Consider the following 17,966-nt stretch of genomic DNA (forward strand, 5'->3'; position numbering starts at 1 on the left):
CACTTCAGATTCTAATCCTTGGAGATACCTGCAAATACCATAGAAGGATATCATAAAGCACTTATCTGCAAGCTTAAACCCAAGAATTAGTACAAGATTTTGATAGTTAAAGTTCCATTTATAATATGCTTCAAGGAATCGGCATATCAATACTGGATACGAAATCTAAGCCATAAAAAAGTCAATCGATGGAGATACTAGTGTACTACATATTTTGCTTCTTAAGGCCATCCATTTTTGGACACTTGCTTGAAAAACAAATCTCAAATGCTAAGCACCAGATAATTGGGACTGGGCAAATATAAATGAAACAGTTTCAGAGTAGCTACTTGACTGGGTTAAATACTCGGGTACTAACCACTGCTATTGAAAACAAAACTGTGACAAGGATGTGGATGATGATTTCTCTTCCTTCTATGGAACTGGCCCAAGGCCAATAAAATTTAACCATCAATTGAACATATGGAAAAGAAAGAAATTGGTACAAGGTGAGCTACAAAAGGGAAGAAAATTTATATCAGGAGCAAGCAAGATAGTTTACACAAATTTGAGATATTGGCCACTTGAAAACAGTAAGAGTGTCTAATGCCAAGGATTTTTCTTTTTCCTCCCACTTGGTTTCAAGCTAGTTGCAGTGCTACCTTCTGAACTCTACCTTCAACCCAATAAAAGAGAAGCATAATGAGTTATTCTGAGTTTCCTGTTAGTACACTATTTGTCTATTATAGAGAAAATGAATGAAATTTCAAACCAAACATCACAATGAAAAAACAGAGAGCATTGAGATCAGGTGAAAATTAAGGAAGAAGCATTAGAATATAATTACACAGCAAGGCCTTTAAATGGTTGACCCCAGTTTTGAGAGCAGTCATATGTGAGCTTTGAGATTTCAAAATTACCAGACTATTCATCAATAAAATTACTGGAAATGAAAAAAATAAAAAATGAACTAGAAAACTAGCAGGAAAGTAAAAGATAATTCCAATGAAATTCAAGGAATGTTGTGCTTTGCATAATTAAACAAGAACCAAGATATCTTTTCAGCTCAAGACATGATCCCATGAGGAACCGAATATCATTTTTGGCCAGCTCAGGCATTCCATCATAGAGAAAAAAGAGCTTAGATTTGGGAATTCAAATACCTATAGCATGAACAAGCTTTAAGTATTGCTCCAAACAGTAAGCTTGTTGAGTGCATTAACATCACAGCAACTGCCGGTATCTGCCTCAAGTCACCGCTACTTTGGCCAAAAGCCATGTTCATGAAATAATAGTCTTTGTCATTATTGCCCTGCAAACAGAAATACCACTCCCTAGAAACAATTGATATGTGCAACATCAAACAAAAGTTTCCAATTTGAAACAAGACTAGCTCTTCATTTTTTTTTTTTTTTTTTTTTGGGGGGAGGGTAAAACGACTAGATCTGTAGCAAAATAAAGATTAGGATTCCACCGAAGAAGGAAAAACAGAATGCAGTAATAGTTTGAATATAAGTTCCTTTTAGAGTAGATTTAACATCATCAGCACGTTTACATTCAAGCCTCAACTCCAAATTTCCTGTTACTGACAATGGCCACTGGCTTAGAAGTCCCTTTTAAGGAACATGATATATAGTAGAAACCTAGTAAATCGCATTTGATGCCAAAAAGAAATCAGACAAAGCAATCTCTCATCATAATTTTCGTTTCTCTTCGGGCACAACTGGATGTGAGATGAACTACCATAAGCATTCAGTCGGCTATGAAAATATTTCTTAACACTATCTCATTTCATCGCCAAAAGTACGAGACGTTCTCCACAATAACCCACAACTCGGACAAGGAGGAGAAACAAAAACATAGAATCTCACGTTCTAATAAGTGAAACTTGAAGTACAATTATACAACTGACAGTAAATGGAACATAAAACCTGTCAAGATGAAAATAAACCCTCAAAAGGATTCCACCACCGTGTAACCAGAAAGTCAGTGAATGGCACAAATTTCTTTTCTGGCATATTTCGGAGAAACAGGGAAAATATTCATCATGTAGCACAATCATAACAGAAAGCACAACAATGCCTGAAAGGCTGCAATTGTAAGACAAATATAACCCCGAATTCTGATTTCTCAATCAAAAGCAGCTGTTTTTCTACATCCCAAATGAAGAATGAAAATAAAGTTAAAAAGAAAGAATGGGAAGAAGAAGAAAAAAGACACCCTCTATTCCAATACAACCGTGGCTCCCAACTCTTTGAGCTTTTCAACGATCGGATTACCCTCCTCCTTGGTGACCCCCTTCTTGAGGACGACTGGCGTCTTTTCCACCAAATCCTTGGCTTCTTTCAATCCTAAATCAGTAAAAGTCCTAACTTCCTTAATAATCTTTATCTTGGCAGCAGCATCAAACTTCTCGAGCTTTATATCAAACGCCGTCTTCTCGACAGTCTTAGAATCAGTATCTGCTGAACCACCTCCCGCAGATGCAGATGAATCAAGTCCAGAGATTGCAGGTCCATACTTGTTTAGACCTAATTTCAACCTAAAAAGGACTGAATAGTCATGCCTTTCCAGCTTATTGAGGTCGATAAGCTCATCAGCAATTCTCTCGAGCTTCCGCGTTCTCGTCTCGGTGGGGGTAGCAGTGGAGCAAAGAGAACGATGGAAAAGTCTGACACCTGAAAGGAACTTCATTTCTAAGTTCCGCTGGCTTTCTCACTCCCTCTCTGCGCCTGCAAGAAGATGAATAGCTTGAAGATCGACGGCTTTGTTTTTTTTAGTTTGGTTGAATATTAACTGCTATCAGGGTAAAGTTGGATTGATATCCGTGCAGGCTTTATTTTTCAAGATACGTGTTAAATGCTGATCCTACGGTTATCAGAAGGGGCAGAAAGGTAATGAACTGGTTTTGTAAAAAGGATTTTTTTTTAATTTACAAAAGACAACCCCATTACCAGCCGAATTTACAGAATCAAACCCAAAATACCTATTAAACTAAGAAACGAAAATTTCTCGATCTGAAAACCCTAGCAGCCCTCTTCTCCTGTGAGTCAATCGATTTTCTGATAAGCTAGCAGATGTAGAGCTTGGAGGGAAGTGGGAGCGTTATTAGGGGAATCCATGCTAACCTTCTTGGGGTTCTTGCAAGGCAATCGACCATCCCGCTTCACACGGTCACAGATAAATGTCCATTATACAAGTCAGTCTGTTGACGAGGAATTGATTTGGTGGAGATAATCTTCAATGTGCTGGACAAAAGCCACATAATTGAAAAAAAAAAACTATGCTTTGATTTTAGTGAATTTGATAAAAAAATTTGGTAATAAACTTCATTCAATCAAGAGAACAACTAGCAACAGCCGAGGAGTCCAACTCAATCATTTAGAGAGGATCCAAGGAGAGGAAATAAGCCAGACTATCTCACTCGCCAAAGATAGCACCTTCTAAGATAGGGTGTCTGCACACGAGTTGTTTTCCCTATAAATGTGTTGGGCTTTACAATTGATGAATTTAGACTTTAAATAGTAGATATCATCTAAAATTGAAAGTCTGTACTTGGACCTTGTGTTTTACGGTCATTCACCGCATTGATCAAATCAACACAGTCTAATTCTAAAATCACCATATCATAACCTTCCCCCAGAGTATAAAGCATACCATCTCTCAGTGCCAGGGCTTCAACTTCTAAGACGGATTGGGCCTGGGCTGGTTTTGAAACAGCCATTACACATTGCTCATCTGGATTTCTGATTATAAAGCTCAACCCACAACTGCCTCTACTTCCTTTCATTGCAGTACCTGAGTTTAGTTTTACCCAGCCGTGAGTTGGAGGTTTCCAATTTGACTTTCTATCCCTCTGATGCAACACTAAATCTCTAATTGGCAGTTTATTAGCTTCAAAGAAATCCCCAAATTGTCGCACTGCACTATCAATGGCCTCCACCGGGGAAATAACTTTGTTATTAAATATAAGCTCATTCCTCGATGTCCATATCTGCCACATGAGAAAAGTTGCGAGACTGAAAATCTAATCATAATCATTCCCTACTACATTCTCCAGGGTGCTCCAAGATTGAATCCATCTATGTAGTTCCACAAACTCACCAAGAGGAACTACAAAAGACACAGAGGAGCCGAGCCAAATTGCCCGAGAGAAGGGACATGCTAGGAAAATGTGATTTTCAGATTCAGATTCTGCACCACAATGAAGACAACCAGGATCAACATCAACATGTCTGATCCTCAAACCTTATGCTGTTGCTAATCATTTTGCACAAGCTCTCCATATTAGTTGCTTCATTTTTGGAGGGGCTTTACAAGACCAAATCGAGTCCCAAACTTTATCATCTACCTGGAGCCAAGCTCTTTGTCGAGAGGAGGAGGCTTTCTTCTTTAACTCTTCTAGCTTCAGTTTGGAGAGGATTTCATATACCGATTTGACTGTGAATTTACCATTAGATGATGTTGCCCAAAATTGAGAGTCTTGTGGTGGGAACATACCCAAATTAATTGTTAAAACTTCATTAGCTTTATCCTTTGACATTATTGACATAACCAAGTCTTTTTTTCATACTATGTTCACTTGATCAATGAGGTCTGCCACTTTGAGAACTTGACAATTTTTAGGTCTCTTGGATACCAATTTGAATGTTTGAAGTGTAGGAACCCAATTGTCTTCCCATGGTTGATTAATTCACATGTACCAATCATCCAACACAAACCAACTCTTAGAGCATTCCTACCTTCCATCAAACTTCTCCATGCCCACGAAGGGCTTTGCCCCATCTTAGCCTCCATGAATGGATTTGATAATCTTTTGTTCTCCTTGATGGTGCCGGTCCTGTTAATTAATCATTTAGTGAATTTGATAATCATTTAGGTGGCAATCCACTAGTTTCACGAAGGATCCCGTTGACATGAAAATCTGAAAAATAGCTAAGGGCCTATTTGGTTACATGAGTCTGGAGATTTCAAATATCTAGAGATTTCAAATCTATAATTCTAATCTATAGAATTATAATCTATAAAATTAGATGTTTAGTTGTGGAATGAAATATGTGAATTCATCCTAAAAAACCATTTGATCGACGTGATTTTTGTGAATGTGCAAATGTATAACTTTTCTAAAATCTCTGGATTTCACCCCTTACCCATAAATCTACAAATTCACGTTTTTAGTGTAAAAAGGTAAATCTCTAGATTTCATGAATCTAGAGATTTTTACATCCAAACGGGTATAATTCTCAGATTCATGAATCCAGAGATTTCAAATCTCTGGATTCATATAATCAAACATGCCCTAAGAGACCAAATGGGAGAGAGGGGAACACCGGGAGCTAGAAACCTTGTGGATACCAAAAAATAAGTCTTAGGCTTATTTTCTTGTCCATTCTTACCATCTAGGTTTCCTGTCTTTCTGTTTATACATAATCAACACTGATATTCTTGGAGAATAATCTTTCTAAAGAGACCTCACAGAATCTATTCTTGGAGAATAATCTTTCTAAAGAGACAAAATCTATTCATAGAATCAACTTATCGTGCCTGGGTGACAAAATCTTAAACCCAGTAGATTCTTGAACTGAAAGCCACATGGTTCTGGATCAATGGCAGATTCTACCAATGCAGTGATAAGGGTACAACCGAGGCTATAGCATTGTTATCCTAATGCTAATTTGAAAGCCAGGCAATACAACTATAACACAACATTTCCTACCCAAAATTTATACCAACTTTTGAGCCCCCCCTCCACAAATTCCTCGTTGCAATCTGCACTACTCTTTTCACTACTCTCAGTGAATTACAAAAGTAGAGGTTGGCTTCTCAAGATGATCTAATGCTATCGACCCCTTAGGAGGTCAAACCCATTCCTTCGGGTTGATGCACGCATCTAATAGTTTCCATTCTTCACTTCCCTCTTCTGGTTTCTGCAAACAGAGAAAATCTAGTAAGTTAACATAAATACTGAAGTACTACCATCCATGTCTGATCATGTCATTACACTTACATTGTCATATTCCCATCGTGCTGTGAGTGGAAGCGAAACAAGGATACTCTCAATACGGCCTCCTGTCTTTAGTCCAAACGTCGTACCACGGTCATAAACCTTCATGTCACAAAATAAATGGTCGATTCAACATACTTCAGAAAGGATGAATGGTCATCTAATTTCACACTAAAAACACAATACTTATACCAAGTTGAATTCCACATAGCGTCCCCTTCGTAATTGTTGCCATTCCTTATGCTGATCTGTGAATGGCATATCCTTCCGTCGCTCAATAATTGGTATGTACGCAGAAACCACAGAATTAGAACATTCTGCAAGAGAGGAAAAAAAAAGGGGGGGGGGGGAGGTTTATAAACATCAAGTATATAGAGCATACTATAGAGAAAACTCTGGTGTCCGGCAAATTACCAGTTGCAAAGTCAAGAAGCATCTCTTGATCATAATCATTAAGATCATCAAAAAATATTCCTCCAAGCCCACGTCTTTCACCACGATGCTGCAGGAATAATCCATTAATATTAGTAAATATTGACAACATAAACGATATACCTTGACAAGTAATAATATTGGATGAGACAGAAACATAATCCATGACTAGATAATAGTGTAAACAAGATGACCATGAATTTTGGTTGTCAACAGGCACTGCCATGTGGAGGACATCAGAAGGGCAGTTGAGGCACAACATAATCCACACAACAGCGCACCCCTCCTCCCCCCCCCCCGCCAAAATTACTTTCAGACATTTCTCCCTCCTCTTCACCACTTTAAATCAACTTCACTTTTAGCTGTGAAGACATTTAAGAAACTATAGATCCCACCCTACCACCACAATTTCCAGTATCAAACAATTGTCCCTAACTATCATCATGTTAAGCATCTGCAAACCAGGATAGCAAAGGTTCAAGTTGAAAACCCTTTTTCTGGTAACTGAGCCCATTAGGAAAGCATCAGAAACACATGCAACATCGCAATTTGCTAGATTAAAAATATATACTTTTCGCCTGATAAAGAAGCCGAATGACTTGTGGATGCACATGGACTACAAAGTTGGTTCAACTTTGGAGCATCTGAATGGCTGAGGGCATCATTTTGAGGAACTATACTATGACAATAGAAAGAAATAAATTAATTTCTCGAGAATCCTAACATATTTGTCCATAAACAGATCGGGTGGAATTGAATTAGGGGCCCAGAATAATCGATGCAAAACAATATATTACTAAGAAATTACACCAGCAGAGCTTTAAAATAAGGTGAGATGGAACCTCTCCTTCAATTTTATTGGAAGCAGATGTTCTAAGCTAGAAGCAAGACAATGGCCTCTCTTATGCATGCCAATATCACTGCTGGCCACTGCAAGACCTTCAAAACCTGCCAAAGATGGTACAAATCCACCTCCATCACCAATCACGTGTTCCCAAGGAAGAGACTAGAAGTCCAAGGGAAAGACCTAGGGCCTTGTTTTTCTCTTATATAGTTACAGTCACAAATCTACTCCAGACAAATTTTAAATATTTGCATTGCATGTACACAACAAATTCCCATGTTTATGGCCTTACCTTCAATTTGAAGCAAAACCCCTCATAGACTAGTTGAAAATGAAATGGAGACAAAATCAGAAAGTTTATGCTTCGACACAAGCTATGAATAATCAAAATATTATAGCAAACTTTGTAACATCATGCAGAAGATATTACAGCAGATAGAGTTATGCATGACACTACCTTAATAAAGAAATAATCATCACACCATTTCTTGAATCTAGGGTAAAAACTCGGATCAAATTTGTCACAGGCCTTTTTCTGAACCTGCATGAGAGAAAAGCATATATAAATTTGCTCCAGCTGAAATGCTAAAACGTCACATATAACAGGGTATCTATGCCACCAAAACAAAAAATACTATAAAGTATAAATTACTACATTAGATTGAAAAGTCCAAATAGTAGTTAGGGCCCCAGTTTGTTGAACCAACGATGCTTGATGGTTTTCATATGAGGAAACAGATTTAGGATTGGCATATCTAGAACAACTAAAAGGCTAAAACAGGAATGGAGGAGAGAGGTCATATGTAATTCAAAGCTAAAGGCTCAAACACTTATTACTCTCTAATACTAAATGGTAAAAAAAACGCTTCTATTTTACAGGAGTTCTAGGTTGAATATTGATAGTCCTATAAGTTTGTGTTTTCAGTTCACACCCCCCCCCCCCCAAGGCCCCCACGGAGAGTACCATTAGGAGTCCTGAAGTTGTTTGCAAACCAAATTTCTATTTTCTTGCATGAGTTTATATGCAGAGGATGTAACCAAACAGTCCCAGTGGTTGAGATGTGTGATGTCTCAAGTGTTCATTTATCTTTATTCTCTTCTTCTTTCTCAAAATTACTGTCATGGTACCACTCATCATATCCTTATTCTTTTCCTAGCTTCTTCTGTTTCTTCAAACCACAGTCATTCCAAAGTCCAGACCTTTTCTCACCACATTTCCTTGTAGTTCAACTTAAAATTTTCAAAACCAATGATGCCCTTCATCATCTGTCTTTAGAAAACTGTGAGATTACAAATTGGAGTCTGTCATAAATTAATTAAAGTTACATGATGTCATTGTGACTGGATGATCAAGACAAGCAGAACCCTTTTTGCCTTCCAAAATGAGTAATCAGCTAAGTCATCAACCAAAGAGTTTGTCAACATCCTCCAAGAGAAAAAACATTTGGCAACTAATGCAACAGACCTACCTTTGTTGGGTACTATATAGCAATACAACATTTCTTGCTTTAGGTGATGTATTATATACTGTTCAATTTAAAATGACATTTCCTTAAATGGTACCATAGAGATCCAAAAAGCACCTAAATGCAAGGCATTTCCTAGGAGAATCGCCTGAAAATGGTACTGGGACCTACCAGAGAGACATGCAGGGGAGCACATTCTACAACATGTTTCTGTAAGCAGGATGAGCACTTAATAGACCATTCATTTCACTTACTTCCAATCCATTTCCATACATTGTTTTGCATGGATCCATATAGCCAAAACCATTCAGTTGGGATAAGGCTGAGTTTGTTGTATTTTATCCCAAATAAAAATGAGACAAAAGATAACAAAAATGATTCTAAATATTTTGACAATTAGATCATGGGATATTTTGGGTGAAAAAGAACTAAACTTCAAACCACTCAATGTATGATGTGCATATACCATATGAAAGTGTTTGACATCCTCCTCAAAGATATATGCAGGAGTCAAATCAGTGCCTCCACCAAACCACCACTGTCTAGGTGCTCCAGGAGCATCTGCATTCCAATATTTTGAATGTATTACAAAACTTAATGGCCTTCTGTTCAAGATTGAAGTAGCAACACTATGTAAGATAGTATTTAATCTTTCCAGATGTAATTGGAGTTAATCATGCCAAACTTAAGAGAGGGGGTGGGGTTAGAAGTTCAAGACTTTTAAAACCACAGAAGAAATAAACAGCAGTTGCCTGGAACTTGATTTATTAAAGGAAAAACTCAATACCGTTCAAAGGAACTCAGTCCAACAGGTTCTAATTGATGTATTAAGGTGGGTACAATTCTGGAGACTGCCAGCACTACCATTCATTTTATTCAGCTAGAATACCCTTCCAGCACCTTTGTTGAATAATGCATTCTATCCATGTATAAGTCCATCTAATGATCCCAAGTCCCAACAGCCAACCACATTAGAAAGGGAAAAGGATGGAGTGACAAGTGAATATGTTACTTGAGTTCTCTTCCACATCTAACTTGATCAATCACTTGCCAAGGACCCTCGATTCATATATCCAACAGTAATTATACTCTCCTTCAATAGGAACAGTAATGGGACAGTATCAAAAAGTAGAGATCACGGACACCCACAGCATGAATGTTCATAAAAGAGACAATAACGCTTTCAAGTAGAATACCTTTTGGAGCATCTGTTTCAAAGTACCGATAGTTGAAGTGTAAAGTTGGTGCAAATGGGTTCTTAGGGTGCAAAACCTGATGAGCAATAAAGAAGCAATTCAAAATCAGATCAAATCTTCAAAAATAGAAATATGCATCATCATCATCATACAGATCTCCACTTTGTAATTTTGCAGCATATGCATTTTGAAATTCTCAACCAGTGCTTATTTTCTGAACGAAATAGACTACAATAGCATACATAGTGGTTGCCCGATCAAGCTCTAATGAAGATGCAACAACTGAACTTTTTCACCAAGGAAAAGACAATCAAGAAAAACAAAAGGAAACATTTGATCATCAGAAACAACATATAAATACATGTGCATAAGAAAGAGAGAAAAATTCATTCAAAATAACTACCATATTTCCAAATTGATAGGAAGAGGAGTCAGGCAGATGTCATTTAAAACAGAACAATTTTTACCTGAATCCATGAGGAAACAATTTATAATTAGAGAAATTTCCACACATTAGGGCAAGGGAAAAAGTGAACAAAAAATAAATTAGGCAGAATCAATCTCATTAAATACAAATCCAACTGTTTGATGTTACTTACACACTCGCCCCCCACCCCTCCCAAAAAACAATTTGATTTTGTCTGGTACCAGCCAACGTAAAAACCTTCAAAGTATCTCTCTCTAAGATTCTTACTAGAAGATAGAAATGTATGACCTGCAAAATAGAATGAATAAACATGCTGGTACCTAAAACCTGTATCTTCGACAGAACCTCCTACTCTGCTTTTCTTTTCTTTTCAACTCATAAATGAATTGTCATACTGCTCCCTTTCACTAAAGCTTCCAAACATATAATATATGGTGTTATAACCCTGTAACATCAATCTATATTATATGCCAACAGAACAGATAAATGCTTTGTCGCAAGCACCTGGGAATATTTCCACACCGTTCATACCATATTCTAACAAATGTTGCAAGGTCCAGGTTTTCCCACAGAAAAGAAACCCAAACAGAATAAACAGACATTAAAGGCCTGCATTTTTGTCCCGCAAAAACTGCCTAACTCTTGAACCACCCCCTCAACCCAACTGCTTCAGTAGAAACCTAAAAGATAAAATCCAGAAAATCCAAAAATGTATCACCCGAGGCTCATTCTGAAAATTAAATATACTTAAGATTTTGGCAACTCCAGTATCAACACCCAGTTGGGCCAGTTCTTAGAGAATCTACAAGCTAAATTAAAGTAACTCTTCCACACCTCAAGGAAAGGCAATAACAGAGTCCTAAATATAATCACCTATCTTCCATGGCATTAAAACCACAATTTCAAATTATCAAAAAAATTGAGCATTATGTATCTCTCTCATCTATTACAAACAAAAGTAACAATTAAAAATACTTCAATCCGATAGATTATGTACAAGCTACATACCGAACTGATTCCGGCAGCGAAGAACGGTACAGGACCAGGCTTCTCCACCGAAATCTCACCCTTGGCAGCTCTATAAGCTTCTGGGGGCATCATTCCATACACAACAGACACGTTTACACCGGCTTTCTCCCACACCCCACCGTCTTGCAAGACTCTGCTGATGCCACCACCACCGCCCGGCCTGGACCAGACATCCTCCTTGAACTGGCCGCCGCCATCCGCAGCCTCAATTGCCGCGCAGACACTATCTTGAGCATCTCTGATCATTTTCTCGAATCGAGACCTAACAGAGGACGATGGACCGTCAGATTCACGGAGGAATGTATCTGGCCGTTCGTCCTGCGGTGTCTCTTTCTCGATGGCTACTGCTGATCGGACGCTTAAGTTGGTTCGTTTGTTCAAGGAAAGAGGTGCTTTCAGAGATGGGCTTCTGGGGAAGAAAGAGAGAGTTAGGCCTCTAAGAGTGGAAGAAGAAGAAGAGAAGGAATAAGAGGTATTAACTGGAGAAAGACGAGGAGAGAGAGTGGAAGAAGTAGCCATAATTGAGGTCGGCACGGGTGGGGATGATGGAGAATGACGGAATAGGGGAGAGTTGAGCAGAGATTGAGAGAGAGGAAATGAAGGATGGAAGAAAAAGAAAACAGAATCAAAATCTCCAGAGGGTGTTTCTATGGGCTGAAGTTGAAATTTCCATGGATGGCACCTTGGATGGTAATGAATCCGGATCGTACCTGCCCTGCGCAGCGAGACTCCCGCTCCCAGGAGAAGATAAGAAAAATGTTTCAGCTTATTATAAATTCTCATTTCTTAAATCTCAACCGTTGATTTAAATTTTAATGTCGTGGCCAAATAAGGGCCGTCAAATAAAAATCCCTCCCACTACTCCCCTTCTCTGAAATTCAAAACCAAACGAATTTCCAAACCGGAACCCTCACGGCCTCACCTTATTTTCGTTTCCCATTTCGGACCACCGCTGCGGCGGTTGTGGCTCAACCTGTACGAATCGTAGATATATGGCGTTCAACTCAAGCAGCATAGCAACCACCGTTCCCTCTCTTTCTGTCTTAACTACCCTAACTCACTGAGATTTCGAATCCGACAATGCCGTTCTACTTCTGGTGACTCCTCTTTAAGATTGAGTGTGGCGGACTTTCTACAGGTACCCTGATTCTCAGTATCTGTTTTTGGTATTAAAGACTATAAACAATCAGTCATATCTCGTGTTTCAGTGTTTTGTTTTTGCCTTTAATGAGATATTTCTGGAGTTTTTTTAGTTTTTTTGGACGATGTTATTTGATGTTTTAGATCTGGTTGAGTTCACTCTCCGTAAGGCTATGGTTAATGCATTAGACAATCAGTTACTCGGCTATACTTAAAAAATGTAAGCTTGGTACTAGTTCATGGCTTTATTGATTTATGAAATGCTTAAAAAGAGTTACATCCCCATCAGGTTAAGTTAGACTTTGGATTTTGTTAACATTGTTAAGAATTTCTGCACGAGGTAGTTGATTCCGTTCCCTACATTTGGGTTTCCCTTGTCTGTGAATCTCTCTGAGATTTTTCGCTATTTGGTTTATGAACTGATGTTTTATTATGGACATTTTGTTCTTGTTTATAGCTTTCTTCTGAAAATTAGATAACGGATGGCTGTGTATAGATTAGTATGCTATTCTAGTAATTCATAGATGTGAAAGTTCCATCTTTGATATTCACATATTATATTGGTTGAGAATATGAAAATGGGTACAGAAATTATTACAATGGAAGTCCAAATTAAGGCAAATGAATAATTCCTCAAGTATTCGAATCCATTTTTCTCTTTTCTTTTTGTGGCACTCTTTTCTTGTTGTCCCACACCCCCCCCCACCACCAAAAGAAAAAGAAGAAAAAAACCTGAATTCTTAAGTTTGCAGAATGAACTATTTGAATATTTTGCATTACAAATCACTCCTGGACCAAAATTAGCAACTAGCATATATTGGGTCAATGTAGACTTTGATGAAACCTAATATTAGTTACTGGATTGCATTCCCTAGGTCTTGCTTTTTATCTCAAACATCAGAGTAAAAGACACCATTTCAGCTTATCTGTTCACCATACATCTCATAAGTTTATTTTCCCCCCCATGTTTTCTCTACATGGTTCTTGTTGGAATGTCCAGGGCATTGAGGGTTTAGGGGGAGAGAGTGAGGACGAACAATACTGATACAGTCCATCTTTACAATGGGCAAATTGAATTCTCCATCTCCAAGCAAGCTTTTTCCCTACCTCATTTCCCCATGTGTTAGAAAAGCAAGATCTCAATTTCAAATTACCAGAAGAAAGACTAGACTGGAACCTGGAAAGTCTGGTCTCAGCATTCATTCTTCTATTTGAGATCTGATTAATGATTATTGTTATATGCCCTTTATAGGTACAAAATGGACTTCATTTCGTTGATTGATCTGTCATTGACTAATGCCTTATTTATTGGGGCATGCTGCCTTGCTTTGGTTTATCTAATTGGAACTCACCGCAACACTCGGCTCCCTGCCTCTGCTGGAGGAAACGCTGTGGCCGCTGTGGTTGAATCTCTTGAAATTGAAAAACTTGCCGATATTATTGACGACTTTAAAATGGTATTGGTTGTTAGGAGTGACTTAAAAATGGGTAAAGGAAAGATTGGTGCCCAGTGCAGTCATGCAACTTTGGGCCTGTACAAGAAGCTTGTTCGTAAAGCTCCAAAAGCTTTAAACAGGTGGGAAATGTGTGGGCAAGTTAAGGTGGTTCTGAAAATTGAGAATGAGGAAGAGCTGCTGGTTTTGCAGAAAAGGGCAAAATCACTCAAGTTACCAACCCATATAACAGTTGATGCTGGGAGGACACAGATTGCACCAAATTCCCGAACAGTGATGGCTATTCTGGGACCTGCAGATGGGGTTGATGATGTAACAGGTGAACTGAAGCTTTTGTAGTGGCAATCTCAATTCATTTTTTGTGAAACCACCCAATGGCCTGTTTTCATATTCTTATGTATCTGATTTAATAAGAATCTCTTGTGTGTTCGAGATGTAGGTGCAGAGGGACAAAGTTTTCTATAACAGAAGCAAAAAAACAGTGCATTTGGTAATAGTGTACAGAAGCATTTTCCTTTTGATGTGTTTAAGACATAATGAGAAAATCAGTACGACGAATGAGCATTCAAAAGGGGTCATACTCCTCATCGTACTCGTTTATTTGCAGGAAAATCAGCTTCTTTTCTCAAATATATGTACAAATTAATGGGTTGCCCCAGCTGCTGCTGACCTTTTCCTCGTGGGATTTTCTTCAAATAGAAACCATTGCTCTTTCAATGAGTGCTTCTTTCCACAGGAGAAGCAAGATAACTCTGTGCAAGCACTTGAGAACCTGAACCCACTCGTAGCAAAATTCCCAACACCCATTCGATCTGTATCCACCATTTTAAAGGGTTTGATTGTTCGGATCTCCAGTAAAGATGCTATTTCAGGACTTAATTGTATATTTTGAGGATACATACTGGAATCGCTGCGATAGGAATATTGAATGGACCAAATACAGTGTGAATCTGTGATTTCTCTCAGCGAATGCTGCTTTTCATACAAAACCACAGTGCCATGTCGGTAGCCTATTCCTTCACATGGAAGTTGAACCCAGCCTCAGGTGAGGATGACTATTCTCAATATGCTTTCCTCTTGGCATGAGCATTCAACAAGGAGATGGTACATATCAGCAAAGTCTCCTTAGTCGTTTGATGCACTTAGAACGAACTGCAGACAAACTATAAGAAAACAATGCATCTTCCATGGTTAAAATTCATTCATGTATGGCTGGGTTGAACAATATACTCAAGTAATTCCGGAAACAAAAACCCCCAAAAAAATACACTTCTTGTAAGAAACAAAAGTTATACCACTATTCTCCCAGTCCAAAGTACTGCTACGACCATGTACATGTACATTTAGAACGATACACCTCTCTTCAAATCAGACACCTTCCCCACCCCCACCCAAAACAAAACACAAAAAAAAAAAGACCTAATCAAGATTAAAGATTCAACTGCAGGCAGCGTTGTCCATCATCTATTGCTGTTATTAGGAGGCCAGTCCAGAAACTTGTAACCCTGAAGTGAGGATGGCATGTAAGTCTGGGACTTGGAAGATGAAGGGTTATCAGGAGGGTAAAGATAACCCTTCCCATAACCAAGCTCCTTCATTAGCTTTGTTGGTGCATTTCTCAAATGGAGAGGCACACCCTCATTCTGACCCCCGGAGTCCCTCACTAACTGCTGTGCGGCTCCTATTGCTTTGTAAACAGCAACAGATTTGGGAGCCAGAGCTAGGTAGGTCACACACTGCGCCAGAATCACATTGCACTCGGGCATGCCTATGAAATGACAAGCCTGGTAGCAAGCAACAGCTTGGTTGAGTGCCAATGGATCAGCCAGTCCCACATCCTCACTTGCAAACCTTACCAGCCTCCTGGCAATATAAAGTGGCAATTCTCCTCCTTCCAACATTCTAGCCAACCAGTAGATTGCTGCATCAGCATCGCTTCCCCTCATGGATTTATGTAGGGCACTGATTAGGTTATAGTGTTCTTCCCCTGCCTTGTCATAAACCAGGTGCTTGCACTGGAGAGCTTCCTTGGCATCATCAACAGAGACAATGGCTACATCTAAGCCAACCCCATTACCCTCATTTTCAGAAGAATTGACATGTTTTTCGCCCCGATTGGCTGCCACAGTTGCACTTGAAGGTGGAACCTCAAACATCCTAGACTGAGAAGTGGAAGCATCATTCACCATAGGGACTTGTCCATGGGTTCCTCTAATTCGAGCTGCAGCAGATGTGGCAGATATCTCCAAGGCATTCAAAGCAACCCGAGCATCCCCATCACAGTTCATGGAAAGAAAATCAACGGCTTCGTCATCCACCTTGACACTAACCCCCACGCTTCGAGACAAACCCTTCTGAGCATCATCAGCTGCTCGCTTGAGCAACCCAGCTATGTCGTTGGGCTGCAGTGGATTGAGCGTAAGAACTCTACACCTTGACAGCAAGGGTGTAATCAAGTGAAAGGAAGGGTTCTCAGTGGTTGCTCCAATGAACACAACAGTTCCATCTTCGATTATAGGCAAGAAAGAGTCCTGCTGAGACTTGTTAAACCTATGAACTTCATCAACAAACAAAATCGTTCTCTTGTTTTTCTTCTTCATTTTCCTAGCATCCTCAACGGCGTCCCTAACGTCCTTGACACCAGCAGTTACCGCCGACAAGGAAATGAAATGATACGAAACAGAAGCAGAATTGGTAATGGCTTTAGCGATTGAGGTCTTACCAGTGCCAGGAGAACCCCATAACACAATGGAAGGCAAACGATCACAGTCCAAGGCCGATCGAAGAACTGAATTCTTGCCCAAAAGATGGTCTTGCCCAACGACCTCATCAATGGTGCGAGGACGCATTCTCTCTGATAAAGGCTCATGAGGTTTCTCTGGAGCTGGAGATAAGTGCTGAGAAGAGTTGGGGGGCCATAACCAGAACTTGGGACGCTTGGGAGGAGATTCTTCGCACTCAGGTGGTTCCTTTTCCACGGCTGTGTTTTTGACAGGGGCGGTGTCAGCTTCATTGGGTCGGATTCGAGGGGATGAAGTTTTAGACTGGAAGAAACGATCAAGCCTGGGTTGGATAGGGGAAGGAGAAGGGGATTGGGATGAGGAGGAAGGACTAGGATTAGGGTTGGGGTTGGGGTCAGGATTAGGATTAGGATCTGGGTTCGAAGTGGGTTTATGGCTGAGGATCCATTCGGTGGCTCTGACAGTGGATTTGCCCCCGGTAGCCGCTAAAGCTTGAGTTGCCAGCTCTTGAGGGAAACCCATGTCCAAAAGCTGATTCATTTCCATTTCCCTCTCTCTCTCTCTCTCTCTCTCTCGCTCTCTGTGTTGTATTTGTATATAGTCTGCTTCAATTGAGGTGAGATACGGTTCGTCTCAGTCACTGCTAAAGATAAGTCTTTCTTTTTAGAACTACAAGTTCGTACATTTCAATCTGCAGAATGGTTTTAAAACTGATAAGAAGAAGAGAAAGAACCCAAGAAGAAGATGATCGAACTGCTGCTAATGTTCAGAAAACTCAGATTCGGCGCGGGATGGGCCGGATGGCGGGATCTGGATTTTCTTTATTGTATTTGTCCTTACTTTTTCCTTTCCCTTTTAACCTTTTCTTTTCCCTTCTTTACTCTTCCATTTGGAACTGGAAAATTCTTCCCATTGGGAACTGTAAGCCACGGACTGAAAATCATACTAAAAGTTTATAACAGGAGAATTATTTATTTATTTATTTTTAAGAATGAAAAAGAGAAATTCAATTACTAGACTTTTTTTTTTTTTGTAATAAATTTAATTACTAAACCAACTGCAGGTTACAAAAGACTAAATTAGAACATGATTGAATTCTAAGTATCCTGTAAATTCTTCTTTCATAGCCCTCTTCAACGTTTGGGGATTGGCAGCAAGTTCAATCGGACTTTTTTTCTTAATGGTATCTTACTTTTCTCAAAGTACCTGTTTTTTTATCAAACTATTAGCACAAGAGTCCAGATCCTCCACTCA

General features: G+C 39.3%; 4 protein-coding genes across 5 annotated transcripts; 1 reads left to right on the forward strand and 3 right to left on the reverse strand.

The window, feature by feature from the left end:
• Positions 1 to 261: 261 nt before the first annotated feature.
• Positions 262 to 3,284, reverse strand: LOC149006099 (Ribosomal protein L12/ ATP-dependent Clp protease adaptor protein ClpS family protein). Its single transcript, XM_089136049.1, has one exon. The coding sequence runs from the start codon at positions 2,671 to 2,673 to the stop codon at positions 2,203 to 2,205; it is 471 nt and encodes a 156-aa protein (XP_088992175.1). The 5' UTR covers positions 2,674 to 3,284; the 3' UTR covers positions 262 to 2,202.
• A 2,195-nt stretch (positions 3,285 to 5,479) lies between these two features.
• Positions 5,480 to 12,114, reverse strand: LOC149006100 (oxygen-dependent coproporphyrinogen-III oxidase, chloroplastic-like). Its single transcript, XM_089168729.1, has 8 exons — positions 11,357 to 12,114; positions 9,922 to 9,997; positions 9,192 to 9,286; positions 7,717 to 7,800; positions 6,398 to 6,485; positions 6,176 to 6,300; positions 5,987 to 6,085; positions 5,480 to 5,906 (listed from the first exon to the last, which is right to left on the reverse strand). Exons 1-8 carry the CDS (start codon positions 11,894 to 11,896, stop codon positions 5,838 to 5,840), a joined length of 1,176 nt encoding a protein of 391 aa, XP_089024855.1. The 5' UTR covers positions 11,897 to 12,114; the 3' UTR covers positions 5,480 to 5,837.
• A 167-nt stretch (positions 12,115 to 12,281) lies between these two features.
• On the forward strand, positions 12,282 to 15,058 carry LOC149006101 (uncharacterized). Of its 2 annotated transcripts, none has more exons than XM_089169175.1 (3): positions 12,282 to 12,515; positions 13,770 to 14,290; positions 14,411 to 15,058. In XM_089169175.1, the coding sequence occupies exons 2-3, from the start codon at positions 13,777 to 13,779 to the stop codon at positions 14,434 to 14,436; spliced, it is 540 nt and encodes a 179-aa protein (XP_089025301.1). In that variant the 5' UTR covers positions 12,282 to 12,515; positions 13,770 to 13,776; the 3' UTR covers positions 14,437 to 15,058. The 2 variants fall into 2 exon arrangements, with proteins under 2 accessions (XP_089025301.1, XP_089025302.1); XM_089169176.1 differs by having other exon boundaries at positions 13,989 to 14,290.
• A 33-nt stretch (positions 15,059 to 15,091) lies between these two features.
• Positions 15,092 to 17,615, reverse strand: LOC149006102 (AAA-type ATPase family protein). The gene has a single exon (XM_089169174.1). The coding sequence runs from the start codon at positions 17,256 to 17,258 to the stop codon at positions 15,432 to 15,434; it is 1,827 nt and encodes a 608-aa protein (XP_089025300.1). The 5' UTR covers positions 17,259 to 17,615; the 3' UTR covers positions 15,092 to 15,431.
• Positions 17,616 to 17,966: the final 351 nt, after the last annotated feature.

The sequence above is a fragment of the Hakea prostrata genome, chromosome 9 (genome assembly GCF_041222555.1).
Source record: "Hakea prostrata isolate BN-2017 chromosome 9, UWA_Hpros_2, whole genome shotgun sequence".
In the NCBI taxonomy this organism is placed as follows: domain Eukaryota; kingdom Viridiplantae; phylum Streptophyta; class Magnoliopsida; order Proteales; family Proteaceae; genus Hakea; species Hakea prostrata.

What these genes read in the sequence shown, in the direction of transcription:
- LOC149006100 (XM_089168729.1), bottom strand. Translation starts at nt 11,896, where the DNA reads ATGGCTACTTCTTCCACTCTCTCTCCTCGTCTTTCTCCAGTTAATACC. An exon ending in TGAAACAGATGCTCCAAAAG is followed by an intron (nt 9,287 to 9,921) that starts GTATTCTACTTG and finishes ATTGGAATGCAG; the next exon opens with ATGCTCCTGGAGCACCTAGA. An exon ending in GCTATGTGGAATTCAACTTG is followed by an intron (nt 6,086 to 6,175) that starts GTATAAGTATTG and finishes TGTGACATGAAG; the next exon opens with GTTTATGACCGTGGTACGAC.
- LOC149006102 (XM_089169174.1), bottom strand. Translation starts at nt 17,258, where the DNA reads ATGGAAATGAATCAGCTTTTGGACATGGGTTTCCCTCAAGAGCTGGCA.
- LOC149006099 (XM_089136049.1), bottom strand. Translation starts at nt 2,673, where the DNA reads ATGAAGTTCCTTTCAGGTGTCAGACTTTTCCATCGTTCTCTTTGCTCC.
- LOC149006101 (XM_089169175.1), top strand. Translation starts at nt 13,777, where the DNA reads ATGGACTTCATTTCGTTGATTGATCTGTCATTGACTAATGCCTTATTT. An exon ending in TGGGGTTGATGATGTAACAG is followed by an intron (nt 14,291 to 14,410) that starts GTGAACTGAAGC and finishes TTCGAGATGTAG; the next exon opens with GTGCAGAGGGACAAAGTTTT.